The sequence below is a fragment of the Meriones unguiculatus genome, chromosome 12 (assembly GCF_030254825.1).
Source record: "Meriones unguiculatus strain TT.TT164.6M chromosome 12, Bangor_MerUng_6.1, whole genome shotgun sequence".
In the NCBI taxonomy this organism is placed as follows: Eukaryota; Metazoa; Chordata; class Mammalia; order Rodentia; family Muridae; genus Meriones; species Meriones unguiculatus.
In genome coordinates this window covers 12,710,465-12,734,555 of record NC_083360.1, presented here as the reverse complement: position 1 = coordinate 12,734,555, position 24,091 = coordinate 12,710,465, and the positions used below count along the sequence as shown (strand labels likewise).

The 24,091-nt window shown below is 44.7% G+C and overlaps 1 protein-coding gene across 2 annotated transcripts in view; it reads right to left on the bottom strand.

The window, feature by feature from the left end:
• Positions 1-24,091, bottom strand: part of Ccdc149 (coiled-coil domain containing 149) — a 93,161-nt gene that overhangs the window by 3,365 nt on the left and 65,705 nt on the right. The window contains exons 7-12 of one of the 2 annotated variants that reach the window (XM_021657743.2): positions 23,725-23,797; positions 22,309-22,393; positions 19,838-19,982; positions 14,337-14,413; positions 12,829-12,861; positions 7,684-7,800 (exon numbers count right to left, since the gene is read on the bottom strand). In XM_021657743.2, the coding sequence (XP_021513418.1) occupies positions 7,684-7,800; positions 12,829-12,861; positions 14,337-14,413; positions 19,838-19,982; positions 22,309-22,393; positions 23,725-23,797 (530 nt within the window). The remainder of the gene's footprint in view (positions 1-7,683; positions 7,801-12,828; positions 12,862-14,336; positions 14,414-19,837; positions 19,983-22,308; positions 22,394-23,724; positions 23,798-24,091) is intronic. The other variant, XM_021657744.2, reaches the window with a different exon arrangement.

The window sequence follows — 24,091 nt, the reverse complement described above, 5'->3', positions numbered from 1 at the left end:
CTGGCTAATGGGGCTAGACTGTGGAAGACTGGCAGGAGGCGGAATGTTTTCCTGTCATTTTCCCACACCACACCTTTTGAGGGAACCTTGCTGATTCCAGATTAGTTCTGTCACCATTCACTTTCTTTGCAAGGTCCACTCCTAATAACCTGCTGCCTCAGTTTCCAAGGCTACATATGCACCCGTATACACAGATGCAGAGATAAATACATATGTGCATGGATACAATGATAAGCATGAGTGTCCTTCCAGCTAATGTACATACCTGTGATGGGCTCACAGTCAAACTGAAAACAAACAAACAAACAAACAAACAAACAAAACACGGAGGTAGAAGAAGGTAGCATGGTGGGAAGGCTGATCATCAGCTGAGATCAGACACCAGCTTCGTTGGCTTTCAAGTATAGAATCAATACCAGCAACTCGGGAGAAACCTCTAGGCATTTCAGCAACAAGCTGGGACTGCTAAGGCATTCTCTTTCTGAACCCTGTCCTTTTCCTGTCCGCTGCTGGACTTCCAGTTCCTATAGTGAAGCCCAACCAATGATCCCTTTATCGTTTATACATGGACCTTTTCTTGGTTCAGTTCCTCTAGAAAGCCAGGCCTAACATAATACCCCTTAGATCTCTGCATGATCCATTCCATTTCCTCCAGCTCTAAAGCACTTCTGACCAGGTAGGACTTACTGGGTGCCCTCTCTACATACATGGCATGCTTTAGCTGATTGTTGAACTTAGGTCCATGAGGGTAGGAGCCTCAACTGACTTGTCAGCAGTGTCTGACATTGTCTGAACATACAGGACTATTTTAAAAACAGAATTTAACTTTTTTAAAAGTAGAAATATAACATATGTGGGGAGAACTGGAGCGACCTGCTATTACTGTAATGGACATGGAGATAGTCAACTTAGAAAAAGGCATTACATGTGTTAGGGTGTGTGTGTGTGTGTGTGTGTGTGTGTGTGTGTGTGTGTGTGTGTGTATTAGTGGGCACTGAACTGGGGGCCTTGCACAAACTAAGCAATCTTTCTACCACTGAGCTACATCTCTCGCACTCAGGTTTTGGCTCACAGTTTTAGGAATGCAAGCTCATAATAAGCTCTCTATTGCTTTGTTCCAGGCAGTATGTTTTGACAGAAACACAAGGTGAACTGAACAAGCTCTCTTGGGACAGAAAAAGAAAGAAAAGCAAAGAGGAAGATGAGAGCACACTAGCCTCTTCAAGGGTATGCCCAAGCACCTGATGACCTTGCTCTAAGCCTCGCTTTGTAATTGTTCCGCTGCTTCCCTTTCTCAGTTTTGATTAGTACCTTGGTCTGTACCAGCACCTCTCCTGTGATTTTTAGATCCTACAGTCTCCACTCAGACCCTCTCTGTCTCTGCAGTGGCATGTGTTTCCACCAGCCACAGCCTCCTCCCTTGCTGGCTCTGTCTAAAACAGCACAGTTCTCTTGTTTCCAGTCTACTTCTGGGTGCACACAAATTAATGTTTTGTGGTTGGTAACATGGCCACCAACTTAGCACACCCATCCACATTTTATTCCAGCTCTGGAGCTCAGGAGTCCTAATTAGGTACCTCTGGGCAGAACAGGAGCCCAGTCCCTGAGTGACTCCAGGGCACAATCCATTCCTTGCTTTTCCCAGGTTTTGGTGGCTTCTTGGCTTGGGGCAGAATTCTTCCAGTGTCCATTTCTTTAGCCATGTCACCATGTCTTACCTATGGGGGCCATACCATTCCCTAGCCTCCATCTTCTAAGATGATCCATTTAGGACCCAGCTATACAATCCAGAATAATCTTTTCACCTAAGACCCATAGATGAATCCCATCTGCCACATACTTTCATCACGGGAGATAAGACTGGTCAGTTCCATTGGAGAACTTTGTTTAGCTTTCTACATACATTTGTCTTGCTCATTTTCTTTGTTGACCTGGGGCCTACCCCTGGCTCTCTCAGTACACCTTCCTGGGTGTCTGTCCTGTTTCTCTTTCCTTTGTTCCATTAAGTTATTGGCACTCTAACTTCTTCCCACGAGGACATCTCTCATGCCTGCTCATCTGGCTTTGCATAGGAGATGGAGACCCATGATTCCAGTGGCCAGTGGGATTCACCCCCACCCCACCTCACCACCTACCTGGTGAATCTGTTGGTACATTCCAGAAATGTGCCCCGTCCCAACCCCAGTGTTCCTTCCATTAGCCATCTCAACACTGCTTTTGATCACATGGACTTCAGGAGTTCAGACCTCAGAGCCACATGAGTATTCTTCCTTATCCTTTCACCACTTGTGAAATGTAAATTCCCAGCTCTGTCCTTCAGCACTGCAGATGGAACACTGTGTCCTCTCCAGATTTGTGGGGTTAAGCCTCCATCCCCATTCCCAATTCAAAGGGGGACATTTGTAGTTGAGACTTTGGAAGAGGTTTAGATGCATCATGGATATAGGATACTCACCATGGGTTCAGGGACCCTCATAGGAAGAGGAGGCCAGAACCTGCTCTTTCTCCAGCATATGAGCTACTAGTCAAGGTGGAAGAGCGCCCTCACCAGACACAGAGTATACCAAAACCCTGGCCCTCCCAGCCTTCAAACCCTACTCACTGAAAAATGCAGCCAGACTGTGGCCTCTCTTCTAACAACCCATGAGGACTGGGACTCAGAAAATGCTTCTGGCAGCTCCCACTCTCGTCTTTCCATGGCATCAGTCATGGCTTGGCTGTCTCATACCTCTCTGCACCCACCTCTCTGGCCTGTTTCCCCCAGGTTCAGATGAATGGGGCCTCACATCTCAACAAACAGACAAGTGACACAGGAAACAAATGCACCCAGTCCTGGATTTCAGCAGCTCATACCTTGGCGCCACATAGGTGGCAGGTGAGTGTGAACTGTGTGTAAGAATGAAATACAAATTAGAGAGGATTCCTTATATGACATAGACATATTATATATTTTAAAATACAAGCCTGTGTGACTGAATATGTTAGGTGTACTATAACATGAAAAGTGGGTATAATCTGGAAAGGTTCAGTTTAAAATGCAGTTTAGATGGCATATGCCTGTAGTTCCAGCACTCAGGGAGGTGGAGGCAGGTGGATCACTGTGAGCTCGAGGCCAGCCTGGTCTACAAAGGGAGTCCAGAACAGCCAAGGCTACACAGAGAAACCCTATCTCGAAACAGACAAACAAAAAATGCACCTTAGAATCTGTGCAACATGTGAAAATTTGTGACATCTATGAACCATTTTACTACAATGCATAAAAAGTACTGGTGAATATGAGTAGTAAGGGGTAGGAGTTTTGAATATGAATATTTAAATATATATTCATTCGGGGGCAGTTACCTAGTATGTTTAAACTTCTTAAGAAACTTCGTAATAGCTATAGGGTTGACAGAATCTATTTGTAGATTTCAAAGCAGTTGCTAGAGAGGCTTTTGAGTTTCTCTACCATCTAAAGTATAGTGAGTGTCTGGAGCATTGATTATTCCAACTGCTTTGATTGGGTTTTTATGCATGGTAGCCGGGTGTGACATATCACATGGCATGCCATAAGTCACAACTAAGCACAGGCAATATGTGTCTACTGACAATATTTTTAAAATCTCTGCACCCTGGTTAAAGCAGATCTGAAGAGCCCCAGAAGAAACTAGACGGAACCAGGTGCTCCACAAGGCTTAAGCGTACAAGGTGCGGGGGACAGCTCATGCAGAGGAAGCAGTGGGGCGCACATGGTGGGTGCTGTGGGTGGTAAACACACTGGGAGGAGACAATGGGCTTCACCGGAGCAAGGCAAGTCTAGCCTCGTGCCCCCAAACTGCTTCCATCTAGTTCTCTCCTGCTACAAACTTGATTTCTCACATTGAAAAGGAGCCATTTCATTTTCCTCAGCCCTTCTGGATAACCACAGAAGAACCCCAGGGACAGACGCCTGACCAGTTTCTTTTTTCTCTTATTTTCAAGTCTGTATTCAGTTATGGATACCTTGTGTCACTCTTCCCCACAAGTCCTATCCTGAAGAATGACCCCAGCACTTGTCCTTACAATGAAATACATGAATACGTATATGGGTAAAGCAAGGCTTGAATTTGAAAAAAAAAAAAAAAATAGCTGTTATGATCTGTTCAGCCAAGATAACAGTGTGTACAGTTCCCGTAGGGTCATGCTGCAGTCGCCCAGGGCTTCCCTACAGCTTTGCTATTCCGATCTAAGGCCTTGCACCTGGGAGCTCGTTAGAGCCGCAGGGTCTCCCGCTCCGTCCCTCATACGTTGGTCTCAGAATGTGCACTTTCAGAAGGTCCCAAGAGATGGGGCTTTCCATTATGGTGTGAGAGGCACTGTGACCTTAAAGCTCAAATCTCACCATGTTGTCCTCCATGTAGAAAACCTTCAAAGGCCGCAGACTCTGGAGAACAAAGCCCAAGCTTGTAACCTAGTGTCCATGTGGTCTATGATCCAACACCCATTTCTCTTTGTATCTGACATCCCAGCTCCTCTCCTTGGGTCCCTCCACCCAGACAAATCCCCTCAGGGTACTGCACCTTTCCCAGGGCCTTTGTTGATTCCCCTTCTCCCTGGAGCTCTCATTCCTTTCTCCATTCCAAAAGGAGCCTTTGAGGGACAGCCAACCTCCACCTCCTCCACGAAGCTTAAATTTGGCCACAGGCCCTACTCCTGGTGCCAGGCTTCCCATGAGGTGAAGTCTGAACCTCCTGGAACTTACAGCTTTTTTTTTCCCCACCTCAAACTGTTACTTATAACTCACTACAAAGTCTTGCCTGATTAATTTTTTAACTTTGCCAATGTTCTATGGCAGAGACTCAATAAATATCTTACTAAGTGCTTGAATATATGGACTTATACATGTATTCATGAAAAAGTGAATCTATTAGCATACATCCTAAATATTATGCATCACTTTATGAAAGCAACTTAAATTTATAGTATTCATTTTAGGGTATATTCAGGTAACTACCCTAAAACTTCTCAAAATGGTAGTTTCCGAAAAGAGATGGAGATGTCTAACTCCTGCAAACATTTTGCCACCTCGAAGGCAGCTCAGGAAAGCAATCACATCGATTTCATAGTAACAAATGAAAATTCTCATAGTGGCTGTAGAGGGACATGAGAAACACTGTCAAAGATGATCACACTCCCAGAAGAGTGGGGAAGCGTTATTCAAAAGCAGCGAATTACGGTGTTTCCTACAGCTACATTTTTCACCAGTGAAAGATGAATAAACTCCTTCTGGAAATTACTCTCATGAAATTACTTCTCCTGAGACAGTTAATAGTATATTCTGGTGCCCCTGAAAAATTAATTAACCTTCCTCAGAACAGCCTCACCCCTAAACCATTGGCAGCGTGTTTTTGCTGTGGCTCAGGTGAGACCTCTTCCACCCTCATTTACATCTAAGGGAAGCTGGTCTGAATTATGCCAGGGCCCTTTGGTTGCTGGTGCTTCACCTTGTGCTATTTCTTTCCATGATATTCCAATCCTGTCTAGATGTGTGAATCTTGTCACCATCTATCTCTTTTCCCTCTGCCCCTTCTCCTTCTCCTCTTCCTTTTCCTTCTTCTCCTCTCCCTTTTTTTAAAATGAAAAGACCTTTGAGGTTACCCGGGAAACATTTTTATTTTAAACTTTTGTTCAGGGGACGAAGATAGTCCCATTGTTTTTATCACAGGCTAAATGCAGCCACAAAAAAGGGATGTGGACACCCAAAACAGATGATGGACTCCAGGAGGAGATGGTGGAATCCTGAAGAAGATTGCGAATACTAGCTATGGTTCTATTGTCTGCTCCTATTTATTTTGCTTTTCTGAGAGAGGCTGGATAGCATGTCTTGGAACACAGAACACAGATTCTGGAAACTGGGATTGTGGGGATAGCAGTGTTTACCAACCGCCCTTTTCTCTTGTGTTTATCTAGAAGGCCCCCAAACAGTATGCTTAAGTCAATTATTAGTACACATGAAAAAGTTTTTAACCATGTGACAACATCATGCCTTCACTAAGACCTCTGGTCTTTTGCTATGGGAACTAAATCTCTTTGAAGGCTAAGATTCTGGGGGTGTTAACTCTTAAGACAGCCGTGGGAAGCTTTACTTTTGCTTTAATTACAGACTCCTAATGCTGACATTTCCATAAAAGACTTATGAATTAACCCAAATTTGGAAAATATTATTGCAAATAATAGTAATTATTCTGAGCTGCTGTCACAAACAGAATTAATATCATTAATACTTATTAGTCACAATACACACATCAATAAGGAGGAGGCAAATGCTTCATGACAGAGTGGAAAGAAAAATATTGTTTTTTCTCTAAAACATGATGAAGAAATAGTGTTGTAGAAAAGACTGTTAGTCCCCTAAAAATGTGCCCCTTACACTCACAGGCCCAAAGGGGACATTTATCGTCTTTTGTTGGTTGTCTGTCTGGGCTTTGTCCTCTTGCATGTGGCAGCTTTCAGTTGGAATTAATCAGGCCACAGCAGTGATGAGGCCATTGGGACACTGACAGCCTCTTCGAGAACACATCCTTGTTCCCACCCAGAGCTGGCTCAGGACAGACAGGAACAATGCGAGCTGATGATGGGATTCTGGAAGCTATCATTTTGAATCAGTCCCTCACTCATGCAGCCCTTATGAAGATCAAGACAGCTAGAGCTCGTTTGAGCGCAGCAGACCCTGGCCACCCAGAGGCTCAGCAAACTCAGAGTGGAGAGACGCTTTGGTACTCCACGAGAGCACAGGCTGCCATGACCACAATTCAAGGCCACAGTGCATTAGAGGCCAGTATTACAGGTAGTGGCTGCAAAGACCCAGTTTGGCTTTCTGGCCAGTGTGAATGACCAGGGTAAGGGGCTGTATCCAGGGATTCACCCATGGGTATCTGAGAATGTTGCTACTGAAAACCTAGAAATGTCTTCTACTTTTACCTTCTGGCACTATGCTGGGTGATTGGGAGAGTTAGAAGATACAGAGTGAACCTTGCTGGCCCCAGTTTTGGTGGGCAGAATCACCTGTATATAGGATGAGTCCTACACCTTCCCACCAATGCTCCAAGCTCTTAGCTGCAAATCAGCTGGTATGAGCTAAATGATGAAGCTGGTCAGTCCATCTTGCTAAAAGGTCACCCAATCATCAGGGGAGGAGGGTGGACCAGGTCAGTCTGATGAGCTGAGATTCTAAGTCAAGGCAGCTAAGTGTAACTTGGAAACAGAGCCGGATGAAAATGGGATGGCACAGTATTTCCATGGGTTGCTTCTACGGCTGAAGCATGAAGATGGGAACTGAGTAGGGACAGGTTGGAATGTGGGGAGTCCAGGAGAAGAGCATCTAATGACACAACAAGGGACCAGACTGAGCCAAGATGTGGATGGGGAAGAGATACTGACAGGAGTCAATGACTACAAGGTTTCTTCGCCTGAGTATCCAAGAAGGCGAAGAAAAAGGAAGGAAGGAAGGAAGAAAGAAAGAAAGAAAGAAGGAAGGAAGGAAGGAAGGAAGGAAGGAAGGAAGGAAGGAAGGAAGATTTGTAGCTCAAACAGAAGTATGTGCATTCGTGTATGTGCTTGCGTGTGTGTATGTGTGTATGTGTGTGTGTGTGTATGTATGTGTGTGTGTATGTGTGAGTGTATAAAACAGACCAAGAAAAGACAGCAAACCCAAGATATACTTACCATCCCTGGCACTCTCCTTGTTCTCAGTGGGTTGTTCCACAAACTTCAACAGTGGGGATTTTGACCTCTGTATGGTGGGGAGAGTCTGGTCACTGAACAGTATGGTATCCTTGCCCCCTGTGAGGAAGAAGAGAAAGTTGGCTTGTCATGTCACTGGGTTAGCTGGATAACATTTACAACCTGGAATGGTTAGTTTTAATTGTCAGCTTGACACACTATGGAATCATCTGGGAAGAGGGGCTGCCTAGACCAGGTTGGCTTCTGAGGTACTATTTTAACTACATTGATTGAGGTGGAAAGACGAGCCCACTGTGGGTGACACCATTCCCCAGGCAGGGGATTTTGGACTGTATGAAAGTAAATTAGCAGAGCACTAGCATGCACACAGCCTCTCTCTGCCTGTAACTGGAGATGTGACTAGATGCTTCGAGTTCCTGCCTTCCTGGCTTTCCTACAATCTACATTTGTAAGCCGAACCCACCCTTTCTCTCTTAAGTGGTTTCTGTCAGGGTATTTTTTTTATCACAACATCAGAAATAAAATTAAGACACTTTGATACAATGAGATAGCTATTTGGTTAGGAAACTCCTTCAGCTGTGGGCAACACAAGTAATGAAGTCTTTCTCTAGTGCGGATGGATCAGGGCAGTATCCGTGGTGGAAGACCTTGACCACGGCCTGCTCAGGAGCAGCTGCCCATGTGTATCACCAATAAAGGCAGCTTGAACAGCTGTGAAGAACGGAGAAGTTGGGTTTGACAACAGCAGTAGCAGTGGCAGGGAACTGGCCAGGATACTCTATTAGCTATGCTCTGGGCAGAGTCACCTACTAACTGAGTGACAGCAACAGTATCACTTCACCTCTGTAATCCTCATATGTCTCATCATCACGGGGGAGTTGTGAAGGTCCTGAGTGTTTAGAGAGCACTTAGCAAATGTTACCTGCTGCAATCGGCAGCAAAGAGTCCCACACAGCTGCTACTGTCCCAATTGCATCTGGTCATGTCAGCTATGTAACTCTGTCTCAAGGCAGGTGGTGTCAAGTCCTTCACAGCATCCCAGCTGTATTCCCACTTGGATATACACTAAGCTTAACCTTGTTGCTATGAGTGTGAACTCCCTAGAGGGTAGAAAGGTTGGGCATGAATGAGAAGGCAAGGGAACAGGCACCACGCTTCCACTGGGGAAGGCAGAGCAGGTCACACAGATGAGCAGCAGGGAAGAACAGCTTTCAAACATGAGCATAACAGACAGACACATTGGCCCCAAATACATGGATATCATCTACAAGGTCAGCAGAGCCCATAGGCATGGTATGAGGCCAAGTTTTGGCTTTGAAAGGCTTTAGGATTTTCTGGGTGGAGACCATTGGGCCTAAAACAAAAGCTCCAGATCATGACTCCAACTTGGGTTCCAGCCTGGCTTAGAGTAAGATTTTCTCTGAAGTGCCATGATTTCTTACTTGTTTTCCCATTCATCAGAGCCTCGAAGGCCACTTGGGTAAAAACACATGTCCACACCTCCTTTGGAAAATCAGATGAAGTCAAGCACATTTCATCACTCTGTTCCTAGGCTGTGCCTGCTTTTTAGAAAACTGTCTTATTAAGTCGATTAATTATGTTTGAGAGTTCTGCACACAGTAGACACAAGATGCCTGATAAGTCTGTGTTTCTGACTGAAGTGTTTAATGGGTCCTAGATCTGGCATGGTTGGTGCTTGATGCTGACTTGGGCAAATGGCAAGTGCTGGCTCAATAGCCTTTAGGTTCTCTGTCTCCTGGGTGTCAGGCCAGCTGAGGAGAAGCTGCTTGGAGCTGACCCTGAGGTTCTGACAGGTACTTCCACTGTCTCTGGTGGAATAAATCTAGAAACTTCAGGGCTACCATCTTGAAAGGTTTCCCAAAAGGCACTGTGGACTTATGGTTCAGAGTGACAGGGGAAGCCCTCAGAATGACATCTACAGCTGACCCCCTTCTGGAGCGCAAAGACACAATCTGGGTTTGTGGATTCTTGGTGACTGGCTGTAGAGACTATAGCAGGCAACAGGTGCCTTCTGGTAGATTTCTTTCCCTTATCTCCATCACAGTAGCACAGTATATCTACAAGTCAGGGTCAGGAGTATATTCCATGCCCTCTGTCTCTGGCAGGTGGACTGACAGCTTGCCAGCCTCCTGGGGGAGGTTCCATCTTCTTTGGATCAAACCAGCTTTCAACCCTCTGCGCCCTGGTGGTCAAAGAATCAGACGTAGAGGCAGGAGTAGGAACTGGCAGTGATCAATGCAGCCTGGGAGTTCCCCTCGCAGAAATTCTTTAGGGTGGGATGTCTCCTTGGCCCCACAAGCCCTAGGACATCTTCTATCCAAGGAAGCGAGTTTGTGAGTGGCTCCTCACAAACACAAGAGAAGTCTGCAAACTCCTGAGCAAAGAGCACGGAGAGAAGACAAACAAGCCACAGTGGGCTGAAAAGATAAGCCTCCCCAAAATCCTGCCTGGAGATGGTGTCCCCATACTATTAACATACCAAGATCTGGTCACTCTTGCCATGTTTGTAAATTCAAAGCCTTTCTTAGAAGGCGCTTGGTTCAGTTGTCTCTCTGAAGGGCTGGAGCCAACTGTGGCCACTGAGCTGAGCTCTAATTCAATAGTCTGCCCATCTAAGCTTTCATGCTTAGAGGAGGGGCTGTGTCAGGGAGGAAATTCTGCATACTAGGTCAAAGGACCACTAACGCAGAAGGCCGCACGGGCTTCCCATTCAGCTAGAGCTGGAGTAGCTGCGAGTTCTGCTGATTCCATATGGTACCAACACTCCCATTCCTGCCTCTAAAAATGAAACAAGTACTTTCAACTCCCACATTTTTCTCCTCAGGCTGATACCTGGAGAGGGAGACAGAATGAAAATGAAAACCTCAGAAAGCCAGACTATAGCCTCCAGCCAGATTATTTTCCGGTTTTTGGTATTTCTGTGGATTGTGTCTGTGCTCCTGTACTGCTGTTCTCAGTGTGTTTGGGGGGTGGGGTGGGGTGTCATAGCTCTTATGTAGGAGTTAGAAGGCAATCTTGGGTATTGGTCCTTGCCTCCCACCTCATTTGAGACTGGGTCACGTTGGTATCTGCTACATATACCAGGCTATCTGGCCCATCCTTCTGTCTCCTCATCACATCTGGCCATAGGAACTCTGGGATTACAGATGTGTGCTAACATGCCTGGTTTTATGTGGGTGCTGGGGATTCAAACTCAAGTCCTCGTGCTTGTCCAGCAAGTTGCCATCTCCCAGCCCCCAGTGTTTCTTGGTAGAATGTGAACACATCTGGGATGACACTCTTCCGAGCTATCTGAGAAGATCTGAGGGAAGGATGCCATCATCTGGGAGTAGAGGAATCAATCCTGGCTAGAGAGCATGGCCTGCAACTTCTAACATCTGACTTTCTTGTAGCAGACCTCTAGCTTTGTCACCCTCAAGGCAAAACAGCCTGGAAAAGTCTTAGCTCTCTCAGTGACTTCTTCCTACAGCCTGTAACATCTGTCAAATGTGTTTACTCTACAGCAAGATCACAAAGTGACCCCAAGTCGAGAAAACACCGTCAAGAACTTTATGATGAGACTGGGGGATGGGAGTTATTTGTGGCATGCTTATCTAGCAAGCATTTGACCCTGGGTTCAACCCACAGCCTGAATGAGCAAGGTATGACAGTGAATGCCTATGTTTTGGAGGCAGAGGGAGGAAGATCAGAAGCTCAAGGTCATCCACAGCTCCTGCAGCAAGTCCAAGGCTAGACTGGGCTCCATGGATCTCCGTCTCATAAAACAAAACAAAATTTGATGGTGTAGGTCAGGAGAAAAGAGGGGGAAAGCCGAGACACACAGAGCTTTCCGCCTCGTGGACTTTTAGATAGCCCCCAGAGTCTCAAAAGAGATTTTTACGCCTTCTGGATCCCTCCTCTCTGGTCCAGAAACCAGCATCCACTTACTTCATTTGCCTATGTATCTTGGCTCAGAACTACAGTCATCCAGAACATACAGAAGATGGCTTGTAAAACAAGAAACACCCAAGTCTAATGTTATCTTCTATAACTTGATATGTTATCTAGCTCCCTCACTGTTTCCTGTTCTAAAATGAACATATCAGACCAGATTAGGAAGGGGGGGGAGAATGCTCTTCCACATGTCTGCTCTGACTGAAATTGGCCCATATGGAAGACTGCTGCCACATCAGCAAGAAAAACTGCTGTGATTGATTGGCAATGCCTGGAACTGGTGGGCAAAGGGTGTTCATTGTACACACCAGTATTCGCCATCCTGAATCTTCTTGTCTTTAGCTGTTCTTCACAGAGAAGCATCAGATGACTCCAGCTATCATCTGTCTAGTGTTTCTAGCTTGGGCACTCATTCAGCACCAATATTTTGTTTTCCCCGTCACTGCTGGATGGAGAATCACCTTGCTTCCTTAGGTAGAGGGGTCAGGTGGCTTGGCATGGTGTTGTACTCACAGAGCTGAAGCTCACGGATGGACTGACTTACTGGGGAAGATGCTATTTCTCTGAAAGTACTGGGACTCAACACCTTCTACTGTGATTTAGCTGCTGTTTGGGGAGAGGATGAGAAAGAAGAAGAGATGGAGGAGGCAGAGGAGGTGTTGGGTGGTGGGGAGAGAACACATTGTTTCTTGCTCTGCCCTGTGGGAGATTAAATGGAGACACATAAAAGCAGAGTTGGGGAACTAATATGATTCACGCAGAAACAGCACCACTCCCTGCCCCTACTCTCCAGGACTGCAAACATACTAACATGAGGCTCCATCCACATGCTTCACACATGCTCAAGGCGAATCTGTTGCAATAATAAAAACTGTATCCAAAGAGGAAAATGCCACTCTACCTGCTGTGCCCCAACTTTTATCTGTGTGGGAGGCAAAGACTGGAGCCTCCCATGCCCACAGCAAAAAACCTACTGAGGCTGGTCCTTCAAGGTAACTATACTTGCTAATGTTTATTTTGCACTAATTGAATTCTCTATTTCAATAAATTTATTCTATGTAGAAAGTTCACAGGAAGGTGGTTAACAAATTTCTATTATTTACATGCACAGATGATAGAAATATATCCCAACATTATCCACAAGGAACCCCAAATACTTAGAAATGAACATACTCCCAAATCCAACCGAAACATTGTAGCTCAAGCCTTCAGCAGCAAAAAAGAAGGAAAAAACAGTTATTATTGTAGAACAGCCATTTGAAGTCCCACCTGACCAAACAAACACCAGACACAGGAAATTCCCAGCATTGATTCACCCATTCAACTTCTATCTTTTTACATAAATCACACAAATGGAACAGTGAGAAAATTCACTAAGTCATTTTGAGGGGGGGAAATCAAAGCTTTGGTACATGCACAAAAACAGCAATTTGACTGCACAAATAAATGACAAATTTGTCTGTCTCCATTGAAATTCAATGCGGTAAAAGAAAGGCCTTCACAGAAGATGAGGTTTGAACATCATCAAAAGCAGCTGGTGCAAAATGGACCATTCAAATCCCCAGGACGGCACTCGCCACTAATTAGTTCTGTGAGGTCTTTTGACATCCAGTTCAAGGAATTGCTACAAAAAATTCCAATTTATGAAACACGCTTGCAGGCAACCTAAGGCAGCTATTCAGATTTCCACTGAGGGAAATGTGATGTCGTCCACCTCCTCTCCTGTGGCAATTTTCATTTCTCACCCGTACAGGAACGCAGCCCACAGGAGCCGAGGGAAGAGGAGACCGCTTTGCATGGAAAGGGTAAGACACTAAAAATACCCGGACAATGTTCCTTCCAGGGAACCAGGAGGCGGCAGAAAACGATAAATATAAGTTTCCAAACAGCGTAAAGGCGAAGGAGAAGAACTGATGGGGTCTCCTGAGAGGGGTATTTTACTGGGATAAATGGGATAAGTATAGCTCGTTAGAGAGAAACACTATGGCTTCTCACAATTGGACAAATGTCGGGGGGAGTCTCCTCAGGAAATTTTTGTTTTCAAGCTACATAAAACTGTTGGGAGGAGGAGGCAGGAGAAGGTGGCTATGAAGTACATCTGAGCTGGAGAAATGGTTGGCGCTTCTTATTTAGTACTGGTGATTAAACTGAACAAATCTTTGTGTGGTTTTACATTCCATTTTAGGGCTGATGATTAAATTGCACAAATCTTTGTAAGATCTTATATTCATTTTTAGGACTGGTGATTAAATTGAACAATTCTTTGTATATTCTCCCATTTGTTTTAGGAGGGAAGGTTACATGGAACAAATCTTTATAAGATGACTACTGATAAGAAATGAAACAACTCACAGGCATTCACAAAGGTTAATACATGTGCGTGAGGATGCACACACACACACATACACACACACACACACACACACACACACACACACACTATGATAGTTTGCAAAGTTAGGCTTTCTAAACTTCAGTGCCCTACTGATGAGAATTTGAAATTTTATTGTATATTTCTGGATTTGTCCCTTTCATGGACTTGCCATGGGATGGTTTCTCAATGGGAAACATTTGTGAACTGTTTCTCAAGAGTCTCCAAATCAAAGGGGCTCAAACAGGCAGAACCTTCTTGGCAAATTCTTTAAACACACGGAAGCTGCCGTCCGCAAGTCTCTGCTTACCTGGAAGGCTCCACAAACCAGAAACTTCCAGAGTTCTCAGCTTCTTCTCCAGCTCTGCCACTCGGTTCCCTAGGATTCTGGAAAACACAAGAAAATAGTAAGAGGAGACGGTCGCCTGTCACTCTTTCGGCCTAGGAAGTAGCTGATGGGGAAGTCAATAGATTTAAGACCTGAGCATGTGGGTATACAAGTGCACATAATACTTACTCTATTGAAGTTTCTATGGAAATAGAAAATAAAGTGAAACATACATGCACATGCATGCACGCATGCACATATGTACAAATATATTATTTATGCATGCATTATTCATGCATGCACAAATACATTATTCGACTCTGTTCTACATGGCAATTCCTGAACAATTATTCCATCACTGCCTAACATGTCATAAGGGATTTCCATTTGAGAATTGCTCGTTGCTAAAGATGACAATTGATTTCGAATGCCCTTAGTAACATTACACACTCATTCTCTGGCAGTAGTTTTGGTTTTTGGAACCAGTAGGTAAGAGAGATGGACACACTTGGAGATGTTTCTTCTGGGAAATAAACTAATAAGATCAGCTTTTGCACACACACACACACACACACTAGGCCTTACTGATGTCCATGCCCTGGATATCAAGAACAATGTTTGACACAGTGCAGGTTGCCAAGAAATGTGTGTAATTAAACACATTTCTTTTTCCTCCCTTTTTCATAATCTGCAATTGTCTACAGAAAAGGCAAATAATAAGAGTTTCAAAAGAGTTTTCTCTTTTCCACAACATAACACTTTTATTTGGAAATTTCATACACTGCGCCCCACCGCACTTGCTTCCATTCCTCCCAGGGGGACTATGTGATAGCTCTGTAAAGGCATCCGATGGCAAGCTCGACAAATTCCGAGTTTGATCCCCAGGACCCACAGAGGAGGAGAGAAGCGACTCTTGCAGGTTTTCCTCTGACCTCACACACCAGACGTGGCACATCTGCACCCTGTCCCCAACACACATAAGGAAACAAATCTCAGAAAGAAACTCTGAAAGAATTCTCAGTTGTTTGAGAATCAGTAGTATAATGACCATTCTGACTCACTGGGATATGCAAGTTCTGAAGTGTGGACTGGGAAAGATCAGACTGTGTGCTTGGAAGGCAGGCTTTGTGTGTACATGCATAGGTAAACATCTGCTTCTTTGCTCCAGACATTAAATAGAGCTGAGAAGTGACTGGCAGTCATCTAAAACCACTTGCTTTCCAGTGGTCTGGAATTGGAAACCAGTCTTTATTTTTATTTGGGGGATTTTCTTGGCACTGCTGTGCTGAAACGACATGAAAATCTCCTTAATAGCAAATTCTCCATTCCTTTCAGTGGGATAAATTAGAGCAGCAGAATTATTCTCCTACGTCTCTTTCTATTCCAGAGATAGCTGTGCACACCCACACACATTCAGGGCCATGAATATGCATATAGCTGCACATATATACAGCTCGGTTCATCCTGATTTTACCTGAATCGACCTGCAGCATCTTAATTTTCCCTTGGAGTTCACAGGGAGACTGGCGTTCCTCTAGATGGTTTCCTTCATCTAGTTACTAGAGCCCACCTTTTCCTTAAATCTTGCACCCTGCATGGTGTTCATCAACTACTTCCAATCTCGACCCATCTGTTGGGTCTGTGGTGCTTTCACACCCTTGACCCTTCCATAGAGAGCATTGTTCCTAATCTGCCTTTCAATATTTTGCACAGACCTTCTGAGCCATGCTGCCTTCCTCACAGCTGATGGGTCTGACACTCCATCACGACAGCACTCAAGCTGATGCCTGTTTCTGAATGAGATCGGATCACATGTCTGCAGCTGCCTCTTAGGCACAAAGGCTAAGGCTCTACTCAGTGATGTTGAGAGATGCCCTGAGCTGCATTTACACGCGGAGCATAGAGGCTTTGCTCATGCTGTTTCTGGATAACCCAGACATTTCTCCCAGAAACAGAATGAGTGGAGTGGCTGGTACCCCCCCCCCCCCCACATTCTACTTCTAAGGATCTTGCTTGAGTTTATCAGTGGTAGCTCTGCTCATTGTTCTGATACCAGCACCTGATACAAAGCTGGAGATAATAAAAGGATCCAGGGGAAGCTGTGCGTGTGGCAAGGGCAGCAACAGAAGCATCAATAATAGTGACTGCATCACCATGGACACACATGGCGACTGATTTTCCCAGAGTCCTTAGTATGAGGCACCAGATATGCTGAATATCTACCTAACACAAACGACCTCGGCGACCTGGGAAAAACTCTGCAGTATGCACTGTGGTACCATGATCCTTTTATAGGTGTGGAGAGTAAGGAACAGACAGGCTAAGCAGCCTGCCCAAGCACACAGGCTATCTCAAGGCCAACTCACACCACATGCTACTTGTCCCATTAGGAATCAGGGGTAACTTACAGAATTACTTACCATGGCCTAAACTACACACAGGACTCAGTGATGAGCCTGGATCTGAGTCTAGGCCTCGCTTAGCCTCTGAACTTCATGTTCTTAATACATACCCCCTTCAGTGGCACTTTAAAACAACCCTTCTTAGATTCATTCACATGTGTACAAGTATTCCTTAAAAACTGTGCTCATGGAAATACGGATATAGCCATAGGTGATGCGCAAAAATACAACCTAAGATGCTTTGCATGTGTGGAAGGGATCTCCTACCTGGCCTCACACAGAGACTTAGGCAGGGGTTATGGGAGCTGATATAAGAGGCTATGAGAAGCTGGGCGTGGTGGCACACACCTTTAATCCCAGCACTCAGGAGGCAGAGGCAGGCAGATCTCTGGGTTTGAAGCCAGCCTGGTTTACAAAGAAAGTCCAGGACAGCGAAGGCCACACAGAGAAACCCTGTCTCCAAAGAGAGAGAGAGAGAGAGAGGTTGTCAGAGCCACAGTGGCTGGCAGCTTTCAGAATGGAGAGAATGGTAAGAACAAATCTAGCTCAGGTTCCTAGGATCCACCTCCATGCTACAGGCTGGAGGGAAAACTGAAAGAAACCCCTATTCCTATTCTAGAGGCCAATAATCTGCTAGTAGACATATAAGACATATGTGAAAGGGAACCTAAGGACAGCTGATATATATCCAGAATTTACTCCAAGCCAGGTGTTTTGCCACTTAACACACTGTCCTGGTTTCTGCTGCTACTGTTTTGTACTGTTTCGTTTTTCTTCTTAACACTTGGCTAGGGGTCCTTGATTTGTAGATGAGGGATCTGGAGCTCTTGGAGGGCAACGACTTATTCAGGGCCACACAGGAGCCCCTGCCAGAAGCAGGCCACGACCTGAGGCACTGCTTCACCTAACAAAGCTTTTGTGTTGTTGTTGCTTTTGTTGAAATAAGTCTAAATCATCAGGGTCACCAGCCAGCTGACCAAGCTCGCATTCTGTTCTCAGCCTTCATTTATAGTACAGTTAATTTCTTTATATGCTCCAGGACGATGAAAGAGAAGACCTTCAAAGTACAAAAAACAGCACCTTTGACACATCTTTGTATACCGATATGATGCTACCTTTAGGGTCTATTGTCACGGGGCAAAAAGCTAAAGAATAAAGGAACAAAGGGCACCCCTCCCTTTTCTGTGATAAGAAATAGCAGCTTTTTATGTTTTAAAAATCATAAGTATATGAATACTTAGGTGTGTTTCCACGTACTATGCCTTTATTTGCATGATTTGAAGGACACAGCAACACAAGAAATGGTGGCCTCTTCCATGAAGAAGTTTTGGATAGTCCAGATGTGTGGCTCAAAAATTATTTTAAAGTGGCTAAATGCGCAAAGGTGGTGCTCAAATAAAAAACGACACGAAGAACGGAAATGTCAGCCTCCATACAGGAAGAAAGTGGTTTGCAGCTGGGGCCTGTGTCTGATGTGGTGGGGATGGTGAGGTTCAAAGGAGCCCAGAGCTCCTGGCCAGGTGCTGCTCAGACATAAGCAGCAGGCTCCCTGCCTGCTTTAGGAGATCCACTAGGACAGCCTCACCCTACCAGATCCCCAGCCTGACTTCCTGAGAGTAGCCAGTTCAGCATGGCTGCTTCGCTTTCTGCAAGGCTGTTGCAAACTTCTCCTGTCAATAAATTACCCTGTCATCCAGGGAGATTGTGGGCCTCCCTTTGATGCTCTTGCTTTCTCCCACATACATCTTCATCTCTGGCACAGTCTTCTCTGCACTCCATCATTTCCCTTTTCTCTTTTGTTTTTATAACACTTTCAATCATCTTCCTGTGGCCTCTTCTGTGGGTGTCCCTGTCTTTGGCAGGCCCAGTTCTCAGGTCCTTCCCCTCTAAGCCTAACATCTGTTCTCACTCAATTTTTCTGCATTGTCATTGTGGCTCTGAGTGTGGGTGTTGGGAGAAGGGCCACCTATAATTTTCAGGCTTCTATGCAAGACAAAAATGTGAACCCTCTCCACCACCACCCCCCCCGTGAAAAAAAAAAAAACTGTCATGAACTTCAAGATGTTGGTAACAATATGTGGCCACATGCCAAGTCCTTGTAGGTGTAGATGCCATGCCACAAAGCTGGTCCTGCTGTGACTCAAATGCCCTCCTGGGTTAGAAGCTAAATGTCCCAGCATAGATGTCAATGCTAATCACCTTTAGGAGGCGGTTCCAGTGAGATGATGTCAGGAGGCTGAGGCCCCCACCATGGCATCACTGGGTTTATGAGGAGATGCTGGTGAGCATGCTTGCTATGTCTGACCATATGACACCTGGGTCATATTCAGATGTGGCATGAAGATCATCACCAGACACAGTGACATGCTCTTGAATTCAGCCTTCTGGAGTGTGAGAAATAAACTTCTTGCATCTTAAAAAAATATTCATAAGTTACCTAGTTCCAGGAACAGAAAATAGACTGGTGTATGCAATATTCACTTATTGTTCGCCTTCATCATTCTCAGAACATCTTCAGCTTTGCTCTGTTGCTTCTGACCACTATTTTAGCCTACCTTAGCTTACTCAATTTGATACAATATAATCAACACTCATGAAAAACATCAAACAGGATACTTCTTTCCTTTTCCTTTCCAACATCTTTCCATGATTATCTGAAAGCATGACAGGAGGCTCCCTCAAAGACACAGCAGTCTGCAGCTGTTAATAATTGTTCTCCTGGCCAACAGAGACCCGGAGTCATGCTATGGGGTAGGAGGGGCACTGAGGCAGCTCATGCCTTCAAAGGAGCCCTAAGAAAGAGGCAAGAGATCCGGCATTGTCCTACGGGAGCCGCTATGAAGCTGGTGTCGCCTCGAGCACAGCTCAGAGGACCCCCATCACTGAGAAGGACCCCCGTTTCATTGGCTCTGGTGGATAAGCCGGATGCCAAAGCAACCTAGAAGCACGGTTCTGGTTTCATGCTTTTATCCCCTCGATTTCGGGGGTGTTCCTTTCTTCCCAGAGTGTTTGTGCTTTACTTCTGGGAGCCCACTCTCCTACCTGCCTCCCCCAGCCCCAGACTAGGGATCTACTGCGCACCTGTTGGATTGTCTCTGATGCTGAATGAGCATGTTTTTCTCATGGATCGTCTCCAGCAAGGCCGTGGCCAGAGACTTTAGGTCAGCGATGGACTGTGGAGTCGCTGGGAGGCTGCACCCATGATCTTCAGAGAGCAGATCCTGAACTAGGGAAGACGACGCCAACAGCTCAGTCATGGAGTCGGAAACGTGGGACTGCAAACCAATCTCAGTTATTCCTGGATAATGGGCATCCCAAGCTTTGCTGTTGTGTTTTACCGAGAGCCTATATCAACTACCGCAAGGAAAACAACCTAAAACCCAGTGTGAGAGTTAAGCAGAGAAGTCTCAAAGAAGTTTAATGACCACCACCACCCCCCTCTTTTATTTTTTTTCTTTTTGTCAAAATGGAATGGAACCCAGGGCTTTGCACATGCTAAGCAAGAATGCTCTCACGGAACCACACTCATTTGCAACTTGTTCGGAGACTAATAATAATTTCAGTTGCCAGTGTGTGAAGATATTTTATGCTAACTCACTAAGATTTTGAGCTGAAAAAAAAAAGAGCCCCCAAACCTAGCAAGTGTTATTTATTTCTATTTTGTAAACAATAAACAAGTCTCAGATGGGTTAAAAATACTTGTTAAAGGTCATACTGCCCTGCAAATGACAATGATTCCTTGCCCTTCAGGCTCTCTGATTACTGCAAAAGTAATATACCTCTTTAAAGGGGTGAATCAATGGAGAAAAATACAAGCGACAACTACCTGATACTTCTCCTGGCCATGAAAAACACTGTGACTCTTTCGAACCTCATTTCCTATGTGTCTATATGCATGTATACAGATTCATCCAACATTCTTCGGAAATGGGGAAAATACTACTTTTTTTTTAAATTTAACATTCCATTTCATTAATATCCCCTAAAACATGAAGGTTTTAATAGGCAATTTAGGTTTGTAAAAATTCACCTATCTAGATATTTATGCCATTTCCAGTCAAAATGCAGAATGTATGAAGACATTTCTTGTAGTTAAAAAGTTCATACATATCTAATATATTTCTCGTTAGTTCTTGCTGAGCTTTCTCTTTAGGATTTTCATGATGGGTTGCCATGCTCATGAATTTTGATTACCTATCCAGTAGATCATGGTAACAAACTCCTCTGATAGGTTTTTCTAGAAGGCTTGGGTCAGTGTGTGTCTCTGCATGGTGTTTGAGTGTGGTCAGCACTTGTGACATAAGAGTCAGCATGGGGCCCACACTCTATGGTCTCTATGCACATATGTATGTATATGTGTATGTATATATGTATGTATGTATGTATGTATGTATCTATCTATCTATCTATCTATCTATCTATCTATCTATCTATCTCTTCTTACCTCCCTTCCTTCCTTTCTCTGTGTATGTTTATGCATGTGTACATGATCATGTGTGTACATGCATGTGTGGGTATATGTTCAGGCCATAGGACGATATCAGTGCTTTCCTTAATCTCTCTGCATCTTCTATTTTTGAGTCAAGGTCTCACTACGCAGCCCTGGCTAGCCTAGAACTTGAAATGTAGACCAGCATGGCCTCAAATGCCACAATAACCATTTGTTTCCATGGGGGCTGGAGATCTGAATGCAGGTCCTCACGCTTACATGGCAGACAGGTTATCTGCTGAACCACCTAGATGGGCTTTTCCACATTTTCATACGGTGTTAATAGTTTCTTCCCATTCAAAAACAACTCTAGGATGTTCACTTCTAGCTGAGTGGGAAAAAGAGGTTGCTTGGAAAAGAACCTTGATTGTTAGGTCCACTGCAGACATTATGCTTTTTAAGCCAGTTCTGGGTAAGACTGGGCCATGATAGCTGCTGGTCCTCACTTTCAGCAGCGGAGAAGCAGGCCTGTACGACCTAGGCTTAAGTCAAGAACTGACTGCAGAATATGAAGTACCAGCCTCAAGCTCTGCCATTGACTCCCCTGACTGCTCCCAATAGATCATTATTTCTCATTGGAATCGACAGGAAGAAGGAAAAAAGCTGCAATCGATAAAAGCCTCTTTGAAAAAGGTGTGCGTTCCCATGATCCATGGTGCAATGATCAATGCGGTAGGGGCTTTTCCATTCTGTCTGCAGAGGCTGGAGAAATACACCCAAGGAGGCTGAACATCTCCAGGCTCTCAGGTGGTGATGGGGGAAGGAAAAACATCCTCAGGTAGATATAGATCCAATCACTGGTGAAGCTCTAAGGCGATGGTTCCTAAAGTGGGGTCTCCCAGTACAGCAGCATGGCCTGGGAACCCTGAAAACATGTAGATTCTTAGGTATCACCCCCAAGACCTATCAAACCAGAAGCCTCAGTAGGGCACAATCTGGGTTGGGAGGACTCAGGCAACTCTGCTGCCAGTAGCATGTCAGGAGCCGCCATTTGCGCCCCACAAACCCAGAGGCTTGGGTAGGACATGTTCAGAAGCTGGTCAACCTGAACATGAACTCCTACCTTGCTTCGCAGAAAGGACTCCAGTCAGAGCACTACTGCTGGACTTGCCTTGACTCTTAGAGTTTTTCCGTCTCTCAAGAGCATTCTGCAACAGCAATGGAAAAACCAAAAACCTCTGTCAGAAAAGGCAGTGGTGGAAAAATACCTTCTTAAGGAGATACACCCCGTGTACCCACAAGAACCCTGGCAGACTCCAAATGCAGCCTAAAATATAGAACTCTCAGTCCTTGGAATTTTAAGAGGCTCCATACAGTTGGGTTTGTTTTGTTTTTAAGTTACTTCAAAGGAGAAAGGCAGTAACTGTAGTCCCCTGTAGTCATAGGTGTTTAATTCATGTTCCTTAAATCACATATGAGGCAAGAACCCAGTCTAACATGTAAAGAGACTTGTTATGGAAATCATTTTAGAATAGACATGAGATGAAAACTACATTTGCTTTCACGTACCAATGGTGGTATCTGGAAAGATAGGCTTGGATTAGAAAGGGATCACGGTCAGTTAGTGATGTCTGCCTTGGATGCACGATGAAGTACATGTGCTGCTATGGTCGTTCTTAGGGTGGGCTCTTGTGTTCACACTGACATGTCGTAGTCAGTCCGTGTTTGAATAAGATACATGACAGGTAAAAGGATATATGGTTGTAAATTTACATACTAAAAAGCACACACTTCCTTGGCTTCGTGTTTATCTATAGATTGATGTACACAATAAGTGTGACTCCCACCAAATGGAAAGCCATGGTGATCTCTGAGAAGAAAAGCCAATGTCAACAACCAGGACAACGTGCCAGCTCTCTCTAGCATTTAGTTGGCTATAAAACTTCACCCGTAGGAAGAAACATCAATCAATTTTCAAAGCAGAGTGATCCAGGAGAGTTTCCCAGTTATAATACTTACAATTAACATCTGCAGAAATACATACCATCAAACCAGTGGAGCTGAAATTAGATTAAATAACAGATGGCTAATACAAACTTTCTACCCTTTCAAGGTGCCTCGGACATTTTAGCATTTGGGTTGTGGTTTCTCGTCTTGGTTTCTTCTCACACAGAAACCATTTTCTTGGGGTCATAATTATGAGAGAAATAGCATCCTACAACTGCACATTTCATAGAGGAAGTGAGGAGGACCCTGATTTCCAAGGGCCAAGGTTCCATGCTGAAAGCACACAGGTTTTGGAGGTCTCAGGGTATCTTGTCTAGACCTTAGAGATAGATGCAGACACTGAGGAAAACAGTGTTGGGAGTTTATTGCTTTGTGGTTGATTTTACTGGCTACTCCAACTAGGGCTCTTATCGGGCTCCATTTGGGAGGACAGTAGAGAGATGAAATGCCTTTGAAACATAAAAGAAAATCGAAACAGGATGACACTCAAATGCTGAGTGGCGAATCACAGGCTTGGTCTTCATCGGTATACCTTGTACTTGGCAATGTTCGATTTCAGAAGACTGACTTCCTCATGAAGTTGTTTCAGTCTCTCTTGCAGATACCTAGAACACACACACATAACCAGAATGAGCATGGGAACAAAATGAAGCCCACTGAGTGATAGCAGAACATGAAGCCCAGTTGTCATTTGCATGTAACAACTTCTTTCCCATCCTGGAGGGGTGGAGCAAGAAAATGTGGCCTTTTATTAAACAGATATGATCAAGGTCAGACATGCCCAAATCACAGACACCCCATTTTAAAACAGCCCTTGCAGAGATCCCCTAAGGGACAACAGCACCGTTCTCACATAATTCTCATTAAGATGATTCCACTGGGGAGCAAACCAGGAAGAG